General features: G+C 33.4%; 1 protein-coding gene across 2 annotated transcripts in view; it reads left to right on the top strand.

Moving 5' to 3' along the window:
- The first annotated feature begins 8,031 nt into the window (after window positions 1-8,031).
- LOC106478730 overlaps window positions 8,032-10,812 on the top strand; it is a 65,291-nt gene continuing 62,510 nt past the window's right edge. For both annotated transcript variants that reach the window (XM_013939291.2, XM_022382383.1), the window contains exon 1: window positions 8,032-8,384. In XM_013939291.2, coding sequence (XP_013794745.1) covers window positions 8,327-8,384 — 58 coding nt within the window. In that variant the 5' untranslated portion in view covers window positions 8,032-8,326. The remainder of the gene's footprint in view (window positions 8,385-10,812) is intronic.

Here is a 10,812-nt window from a genome sequence, read left to right as displayed (position 1 = left end):
ATAAATGCATTTTTCAATTTACATGATTTTAATTATATCCTCCAGTCTAAATTTTGCTGAAGTAAACATTCAAAGTTACGTCGAGAAGCTTCATTACGTACAAATTGGGTTGTTTTTTTATATATGCTGTCAGCAAATGAATGACCAAAGTTTTTTTCTTTTCGTAAGATGCGTTCGAAATGGAGTAATGAACTATTTAAGATGTGTGTTAGACCAAAAGATTTATTTTAAGGAATGTTATTCTTAGATTGGTTTACTAAATATTATATGTCATCTTGAGATGTTGTTTTAAAGTGAGCCACAGGAAAAGTCAGGCCATCTCTAAATCAAATGCACATTGATGAGACTAGTATACATTTAGAATAAACTGCAGGTTTTCTACTAGACATCAACGCCCTCGGTTATTTTTGCAACATTCAGTTGTCTCTAATATGAAAGATAAGTCTTTTCAACTACTTTTTAGCCACATTTTAAACACATTCTGTCTCTTGATATTAGATACGACAGAAAAATACACAAATAAAATTACGTTCATGATGTTAGGTTCAATAAATCAATTTAACACAAAAATATGATACCCTATAACCTGTGTGCTTTCGAAAGTTGGGCCTTTTTTCTTCAGGGGCAAACTTGGAGTGTGTTTCGTAAAGATATTAAAATTTCAAAATCATAAATATTAAAATTAATTGAGAAACGAAAATGTATTTGAGAACTTGAATTAGAACTAAATAACTTGCAAATTATCAAAGAAGGTTGGTCATAAAAGTCTGGTGGGAAAGATTTATATAAGGTTGAAGTACTATATAGAAGTGGGCAATGATATTTTCCACTGACAAGTCAGGATGGGAATGGCAAAATGCAGCACACTCATCCTGAGAAGAATAACATTATTGTTTGATGAATAAAATTCTGTGTTTTTTTCTACCAGGAAAATATTTTTAACAGCTGCATCTCAAATGTAGTTCTTCACACAGTTCTCTATTGCAGAGCTTTTGAAAAGGTTCCATCTCTCATGCACTTGTTTTACTTTTGATGGTTTTTGTTGTTGTGAATAAAGATTTTTATCTTCACTTTATTACACTTTGTGTCAATTTTTTTTCCATTCAGTCAAAATCAGAGAAATCAGACTTGATCTAGATATTTTTTTTCTTAAACCACCTGTTACTCTGCAGAAAGCACCTGAGAATACCACAGAACAGGTAACAAGGAGAAATTTAGTGCCCTTTCTGCAGATTGTATTTTTCGAGATTTTCAGTTTTTCTTCTAGTTAATGTATTTCTCTATGCTCGTCTTAACTCTTGAGTTATTAAGTTTAAATAGGCTTAGTACTTGAAGAAATGATATTTTTCACAAAGACTTATAAATAATAGGAAGAGATAGTCCCTGAAGAGAGACAGCTATCTGAGAGAGTAGTTGGGTTTTCGAGAAGTCCTGTCCTGCATGTTGGACTTTCGATACTACTGCGAAGGTCTATTACTCCTTTTTGGCTGTAAGCACATATATGGAAGAAGAACTGCTGAAAGCTGGTGCAACCAGGATAGTTAATCGAGTTCTTATCCTAATGGTAAATCTCAGTGCATGAGAGGCAAGATGACTTGGGGGTGTCAAACTGATGTATGGTTTGGTGCGTTTAAGACTGAATGGAGCAGTTTTTACAAGACTCCCAGGCATTTGCAAACCAGAGAAACCAAATCCAGCTCTGGTTGAAACCACCTGAGACTAGTCAAGAAAGACTAGTTCAGTTGGTGACGATGGCCATTAGCCAGTAGGTGAAGCAGTGGACATCAACTCATGAAGTTGTTGATCCTTGGGGCAGTCATAAGTCTATTTACATGGCGAGAGGTATATTGCCATGGCAACCATGTATCATGGAAGAACCGTGGATCATGTATTGTCGAGGGACAAGCTGCCTACGGTAACCGTCCAAGAACAAGGACCTAATGTTTGTCCAAGTGTATGAGTTCCTGAGCATGACCACTAAACTGTACTTCTGATATTTAGAGTGTCTATGTCTAGTGCTGGCTAAGAGCTTTTAGGTAAGACGTTTAGGTTCCAATCACAGGTCTTCGTAAGCAAGGTTATACTGACATCTTCACCAAGGTTTAAGCTAAACAGGACCTAGATAATTTCCTGAATTAATTAAGGTAGGTCACTGCTTTGAATAGCTGGACTCAGGAGCAAGTGGTGCTGTGCTTGATCTTAAGTTTGTATAGTACAGCTCTTAATTCTTGAATATAGTAAATAGACTGATAATGAAATATGTAAATCTTTATTAGAAATTATTTTGACTCTTCAGTATTCTTGGCTTTTATAGAAATATGAATATAAATAATGAGCAGACATTTTCATTTGGACTTAAGAATGAAAGTGACCATTGATGCATAGAGTTACTCAAAATACTCGGGAAAAGACCTAAGGCATAATTTAATAACGTATTTGTGTGAGAAAACAGTTGGCTGAGTAGGACTTTACTTACATACCAGTGTTTTACTTTATATCCCACTTTCCAATTTATAAGATTATTCAATTTTTCATACTCTTAAAATTTGTTTTGTTTGTTGTTGTTGTTTTTTGTTAAACGTGCAATTTAAAACTGACGGGAAATTCTAACATGTAGTTTTCACCCCTACTATAGTTGTCCCGAGTCTGTTCCAAAGCCCGTTCCCTTGGCTGTGGTTTCGCTAGATAATAGATAGGGACAGTGGGAATCTCGTTAATCCAAAGCTATTCTACCGAGAAAATTAATTTAAATACAGTGCCTTGTAAAAATATTTATACAACAAGAGCAAGAAATATCAGCGCGTCTTATCAATTCTCATCCAAAATAGGAAAGTCATCATGTTCATCCTGCTTCCTGGCCACACTGAATGTCACTTCCAGCCTGTTCCAGGAAGTAGATTTACTTTTCCGCTGCAGTGTAGTCGTTTTCTCAAGGTTTAAATGAACGAAAACAGCTGTTTGTGACTTTTTTACATTAATATGAAGCGCCATGTGACTTTTTTTACATTATGGAATCTCTAATCATTTACCAGAAAGAGATAAAAAAGGTATTTTTCAATTTTTCAAGCAATAAAACAGGTTAGCATACATGAAGCCCGTGTTTATACGACTACATTAGTTGATCTGCAACAAAGTAACGTTAAATAAATTTAACTTTAGAAATATTAATAATAATTAAAGCTGAATGTCAAGAAACAAGTTGATGTTGATAATTTATCATCCTCGAGTTCTATAACGTTTCTAGCCGATTATCCACTGCTCAAAGGGCGACCATGTTTGGTGTGACGGGGATTCGAACCCGCAACCCCCAGATTGCAAGTAGAGCGCCCTAACCACTTGGCCATGCCGGGCCAAGAGCGACAAGTCTCTGGGCTTATAGCTCTAAAACTCGGGTTTCGATACCCGTGGTGTATTTTTGTGCTTTACAACAAATAACAACCGCACGGAAAGAAAGAATGAAAGTAAGGCTTCGTTACTACTTTTTAACCTTTTACTGTATATATTAGTGGATCCAGTAGTTATATATACAAACATAAAAAAACTACAAACTTCTTAGTTGAATTATTAAGAGATCAACTTTCATCCCCATTCCCCCGAATCAAAAAAACTGTTATAAATACGCAGTAGACTTCGCTTTGATAACTTGGCTTTCTCTCAAGATTTTGCGTTCATTTCCTGTTATAAGCAAAGTATATTATTAACATCGTAAAACTGTGTTACAATCAGGTCTGTACACAGAATGTTTGAAATTGCGTTCGAATTTGTAAGATCAAAAGTCAACACATATTGTGCCAAGCACAATCAGCATGCAAAGCATACTAATGTTACGGAGGTCGGAGGGCATTCGACTATTTCAAAGCAAAAAAATGTTAATGCTTCATCAGAAGAATGTAGACTATGTAGAAAACGTTAAATACCATAAGCAACTGCGCTATAATTATATAAGCATAATTTTTTTACATAAAAATTAGGAGGTTCCACAAAATGAAAGTTCCAGAAAGTTTACACTGCGGTAAAACTGTAATCCTTTTTTGATGTAATTTTAGTTTATCTGTTTTTTTTAATTCTATACTTGAAAAGTGTCGTGAAACAATGAATATAATCCATGAGCAATACTGAGTTTAAAAACAGTAGAGCCTCCCAGTGGCACAGCGGTATGTCTGCGGACTTACAACGCTAGAAACCGGGTTTCGATACCTGTGGTGGGCAGAGCACAGATAGCCCTTGTGTATAATTATAAAAAAAACGCTAAAAGGAAATGATTTCTCCAGACATTTTCGAATTTTTTAAATGTACGTTTCGTTTAAAAGTTGCTATTTCCTTAAGTGTGATCGAAATTGTAGTGCTTAATATATAAATGTGGATCAACAGTGGATCAAATGTAATTGTTCGCGATGATCCATTATGAACATGAGAAGAAAAAAACTTGAAAATAACAGTGGCTCAGCGGCAAACAAAATTCATGATATGCTTTATTATTTTACATATTTAAATACAACGATAATATATTGGAGAAAATCAAGACTAAATTGTGTCCATACATTGATAATTGCTCCCCCCCCCCCCCGAGGCAAAGCAGCATGTCTGCGTGGTGGGCAGAGCACAAATAGCCCATTGTGTAGCTTTGTGGTTAACTATAAACATTGCGTACTGTTAGTGATGAAATGATAATATTGTTATAAACTATATTTACAATGTTTTAATTCAGGTGTTAGCTAGAGTGCGCCCCCTAGTACCACAGCGGTATATCTGCGGATTTACAACGCTAGAATCCGGGTTTCGATACTCGTGGTGGGCAGAACATAGATAACCCATTGTGTAGCTTTGTGCTTAACTTCAAACAAACAAACAAGCTAGAGAGCATATGACGTTAAAGTAGACCTAGGATGTTTTAAGTGACATCACAAAAATCTACTAACTTCTATAAGTGAGACAGATTTAAAAACGAGTGTGTCAGTGACTTAGTAAGCTAGCGGTGGATCAATCAGTTGTTTTAGTCTGTAAAGTGTTGGTCACTCAGTGAAGTACTTCGTTTCAGAGAAATATTTGAACCAGTGTTAGTTATGATATGTATTCAGTTACTCGATCGATTATCAGTGAAATTGTATGATAACGTATTTGCGATCTTAGGCTTGTATAAATTAATTCGTTATCGTTATGTGGACTGGATGTGGTTTTATTTTCCCCAAATGACTTAGGAGAATCAGACCAACGAAAAAGCAACTTTATTACAATGTGTTTTCCAATATGACAAATCCACTTCAATTTTTCAAAACACATATTACAGAAAATATTGATGTAATTATCCGATTTTCAAATTAAAATATATCAAATATGTTGGCTGTGTGTGTGTTTTGAGAACTCACGATGTCCACACTTTTGTCTGTTACCCCTACAGCAAATTTTGCGTCAACCTCTCGTAAAATAATAACGATAATGAAAAGAGTGAAGGTGTAAAGAGAAGTTATAATTTTTGGTACTGGAGCCGAATATTATACGTAAAGCCTGTTGGTTTAACAGAACAAAAATGTAAACATATAAACTATAGCAAAAACTTAGGAAGTTTAAAAGAAGTTGAACTGAGTAATTAAATATAGTTTTAACGTTGTTTTTTGGTTGACGGGTCTTTTTCAGATTATTTAGTGAAAATAAGGCCAAATCCAGTCCACTTAACGATAACAAATTTGTTTATTTCTGCGCTGTTGTAGCTTGTAGGTCTAAATCTACAAATGGATATACCACACTAATTGTACTACGACAAACGTAAATATAAACTTACTTGCAAAATTTCACGGCTGATCGATCTAGTAATTAAATATGAATTACAACTCACGGATCCAAGTACTTTCATTGGAATTAAATCTTAACTGAAAGACTGCAACTATACAAACTGAAAACAAAAGCTGACTCAGTGCTTCACTAATTCTCGTAATTATAATTTACTCTCATCTCTCGATACTACCTAAATTTACTACATTCTTGACGTCAAATTTAAAACTTTTTTTTAGGTATCCTAGGGCTACTTTTATCAACTTTTTGATCTAAACGTTATGCACCTTCTAAATAACATCTAAATTAAATCATTGAAAATAAAGCTTACAACAGTATGTATGCTTATATACGATAATATAGTAAAGCTTTTATAAGGTAGTGCTTCTTTTGGAGAAAATTCAAAGCTTTTGTAAAACTTTTGTAGCTTTTTTAAAACTAAAATAAAATAATAACAACATGGAAGTTCGCTCTGTTAGAATATCTGATTGGAAAATTATCAACTAAGTAGATACTATTACACGATTTTGTAGTAGCATAACACTTACGGACAACACTTTACTAAACAAACCCACGATACATTACAAGTATATATTCATTTATCATTGGAGGATGATTATAAATTTCACAAAGTCATAAAGGTCATAAAGTTTATTGTACTGTGATTTATTAACATTTTATCCAATGCATTTTCGTAGTGTTATAATTGCATCATGCTGATGTAACCTCAGCACCATAGCAGATTGTATTCTAAACTAAATGTAATTTTGTAGATTTATAATATATACAAGAGAGTAACAATTTGTATTAAATAAACTGTAATGGATTCTTAGAAGTTGTGAATCAATCACGATATATCTGGCACATCCGGTGCCATTGAGGCCTTTCGCCCTATACCAGGACTGATAATACCGGCTGGGATACAACAGAAATTATAGTGGTCTAAGTTCTACTTATTTCATCAATTCCATGAACAACAACCGTTATGGTGTGAACTAGATCAAGTTATTGAAGCACAGTTATTATCATTATTTAAATAACTTACAAATGAGATAGTGTAAGGATTAACAACACATTATTATTTTCTAATTGATTTTACACTATTTATTTATCTTATTATTATTTCAGCTTGGATTAACATCACCATCATTCTAAAGAGCTAACGAACCAGCAAGCTAGTATTATTGTAGATATCTGTAACAGTAGATAAATTACCACAGGGTTCCTGAAAGTGTTCTGTTTCAGAAGTAAATATAACCAAAATTAAGAGTATTAAATATTTTTATTTCTTGCTTTTCAAGTTCATATGTCAAGCTGCAGAGTGCATAATTCTTCTGGTGATTGATGACATGCGCACATTTTACTGACATCACAACAGAACAAATTGCTACTTTAAGCGCCCCTTATGTGACGTAATTTTAGTGTCTACTGATTGTTTGTTTTGAATTTCGCGCAAAGCTACACGAGGGCTTTCTGCGCTAGCCGTCCCTAATTTGGCAGTGGATAAGGCAGAGGGAAGTCATCACCACTCACCGCCAACTCTTGGGCTACTCTTTTATCAACGAATAGTGGTATTGATCGTAATATTATAACGCTTGAGCATGTTTGGTGTGACGGAGATTCGAACCTGCTACCTTCAGATTACGAGTCGAGCGCTCTAACCACCTGGCCATGCCGGGACCGTCTACTGACTGACGTGAGTTGTTAAAACAGATGACTCCTCCAGACGTCATTCTGTCTCCTTTCGGAAAAAAATAATTCACCAGTTTTCATAGTAGTGCCCTATCACTAGTAGTGTATGCTATTAATAGAAATTCAGGCGCGAAATGGAAAAACGTTAATGGGTTTTATGTCTACTTATTATTTATCATTGACGGTATTAATTTTACACTGGATGACCACTAGCATCTAAACAATATATATATTGTATTCATATTTATAAGAGATATAAAGCTAATCAGTATATTGTTATCATATATTTTTTGCGGGGAAAACATCGCACAATATTTACTTAACAGAATTCTTAAACCTCAAGAACAGTATTAAACCTGAATTCTAATTGCACAATGAATGGAAGTTAGCATATATATGAACAAGAGCTTTAACGGCTTTAGCAATTTTTTCACGCTCAATTACACGAAGCAGTTTCCGGTGACGATTTCATCCTGTAGTGTTCACCTAAAAGGAACTCTCTCATGATCCGAGCGACACTAGGCTTCCGCCTTGAGCAGAAAACTGGTTTTCGTTGTGAGTCATAACAATGCACTTCACTCGAGTTCGTGAGGGTCTAAGGTGAGCGTGGGCTGGGTGGGTCACTTATCCGCCTATTGGATCTTTCTTAATTTATTTGTTTCTTGGAGATTTTAAAAAGAAATATATGAAAAAAATTGTTAATGTAATAGTGGGACCACAGCATCATTGAGACTTCTTCACTGACACAGAGGCCTAATCTAAAATTCAAAATTTGTCGTCTTAAGAGAAAACTTTTGTTCCAAGACTAGGTGGTGCGCCCTAACGGCAGTAGCTAGATACATGACGTTAACGATTGTATTGGAAGATGGCGTACATCAACGTTGTTGAATGGACTCCTGAACATACAGCGGAATGGTTACAAGGTAAGTTAGGAAATATAGATTTTAGTCCTTTAAGATACACTGTAATATTTTTTATGTTTTCCAGCTTTGTGCAGTTAAAAGTTTGGTTAATGTGTTGAATTAAATTTCAATAATCCATTTCAGCGTCTGTAATACTTTATTACCAATATTATGATTATAAACTGGACTTGATTCTAGTTTAAAGTTTAATATATTGATACAATGACTTGCTAAACTATCCTCGCAAAATTTAATTTTCTATACACTGATACAGCACTGGTAATGTTAATCTGTATTTGTTTTTAACATGAGAGTAAATACATTGTTTTGAAACTTATACGTATCTAAATTTTAATAAAGCCAGGAAAGAGTTCAGTTTAACCAGAACCTGAAGTGTTGCAGTTTAAAAATATTGTTATACACTATACAGTACAGTACTGTCGGTAGTCATAATTAGTCATGACCATGAAGTATTAATAATAAGTTCTTAACATTATTATCATATAGAATTTAGAAATAAAGTTTTTTAAAATAATTAAATATCATTGAAACAACTGTAATTATTAAAGTTCAGTTGTTAATACTTTTGTAGACCTATAGTATTTGTAATAATTTAACAGTAACATTCACATTAGACCATGAAACCTACCAGCCATTTAGTGTAATAAAAATGCTTAATTATCATTATCCTTATAGTTAATACTTAGTCTTCAGCATTTATAATGACTGTGATGTCTATGTACAGAATGTAGCCTGAAGCATGTAATAATTATAAAATGGAATAACTTATAACTGAGTGTGATAATTTGATTGTAGTTGAGACTGAGGAAATAAAAACTTTATCTTAAATGTAATAGGTATTTAATATTATTTTATGCAAAATCTTCGAGCATTGTATGTGGACATAGTACTGGTAGACATCTCTGCACAGTCAGCAGCATTGTCAAGCAGTAAAAGGATTTCGTTAGACTATGAGATACACGCAACACTATAACTGTTACACTGTTAATTACCTCATAATAACAACATTGCATACTACAGCTAAAGACTAATGACATAGAAATACTTAAAAATTAATTCAGATTATAGGAGTTTAATCATGCTATATGTTAATTTTTACCTTTACACCCGGTGGAGAGGTGAGGCTATTCCAATGGGGTCCATGAGTGTGTGTGTCTGTGTTTCCATGCACATATCTCAAAAACTAATAGATCAATGCACACACATTTTACACAAGATGGGAAGTTATTCCTCCCCAGATTTGGTCCAGATCCAGATTCTGGATCACTTCAAAGGATTTTTGATAATGGTGGGATAGTACATTTTTGCTGTTTTGGGTTAATAACTCTTTAAAGTGGGATTGAATTTGTACCAAATTTCATAGGCACATTAAAATGGAGACTTCTCATCACAATACAAAAAAATTATCCAGCTCATTGATCATTCTGGATCTGAGAAGGGTTTTCTGAATCTTCGAAGGTGAAATGTGACATTATCCAATATAAATGAATGCAATCTCAAAAAGGAGCAGTGGGGTGAGGGGTTTGCAATCTTTGTGATTGCTCTTGTTATAACTTGGTTTTGGCCACTATAGATGGATATGAGCTTTTCACAGACTGGTTAAAATATTGCAAGGCTTAGAGCTTTATATCTCAAGCATTATAATTTATATTGTTATGACCAAGCTTTTAAGGGTTATACTAATTACCACAAATTAAATAAATAACATGCAAAACATATATATAATATATACAGTAAGAAAACTTTTTAAAATGAGAATAAGAAGAGATAACTTTACTAATGTTTTATTTTATATATATATATATATATACACAACACAGCTAATGGAAGTAAACATAATAATAAACATTTTGTATAAAATAAAGTATTAGCAAAAGACTTAACAAATGATTCTGTAATGAATGGATAAAATGGCAGATCTTTGTTGTAATGATCTATTTTGATAGTTTATGCAAATGAAATCACAAAATATTTGTAGCTCAAAATATGCGATCATATTGCACGTGTATTTGTAGTTGGTTTATGGTACTTTGTGTTACCTTATGGTAATCAGCAAGACTGCTTTTAAATTTAAGGCTTAACTGCAGTGTTGATTACATAATGTTTAATATGTACTGTTACAGACCATAGCTGCTCACTTTTGTAAATGTTTATCTGTCTAACTCGTATTTATTCTGAATAACAACTTTAATGTGATCTAGCAAAGAATTAAAAGTATCATAAATCAGAGATGTGAATACTTTGATGTAAGACGTGTGTTAAAGTAAACTAGAACAATGTAGGTGAAACAAAATTTATGAAATGAACATGTATGTATGAAGAAACTTGGATTCCATTGAAATAAGATTATGTATTATTTAAATTTAAAAAAGTCATCCAAAGTGCAAAAATAGTCATGTACAAATATCTAAATTATTGTAATTTGTAG

Source organism: Limulus polyphemus, unplaced genomic scaffold, assembly GCF_000517525.1.
Source record: "Limulus polyphemus unplaced genomic scaffold, Limulus_polyphemus-2.1.2 Scaffold245, whole genome shotgun sequence".
Classification (NCBI taxonomy): Eukaryota; Metazoa; Arthropoda; class Merostomata; order Xiphosura; family Limulidae; genus Limulus; species Limulus polyphemus.
The sequence above is the reverse complement of the archived record's forward strand: the minus strand, read 5'-3'. Positions and strand labels throughout refer to the sequence as shown.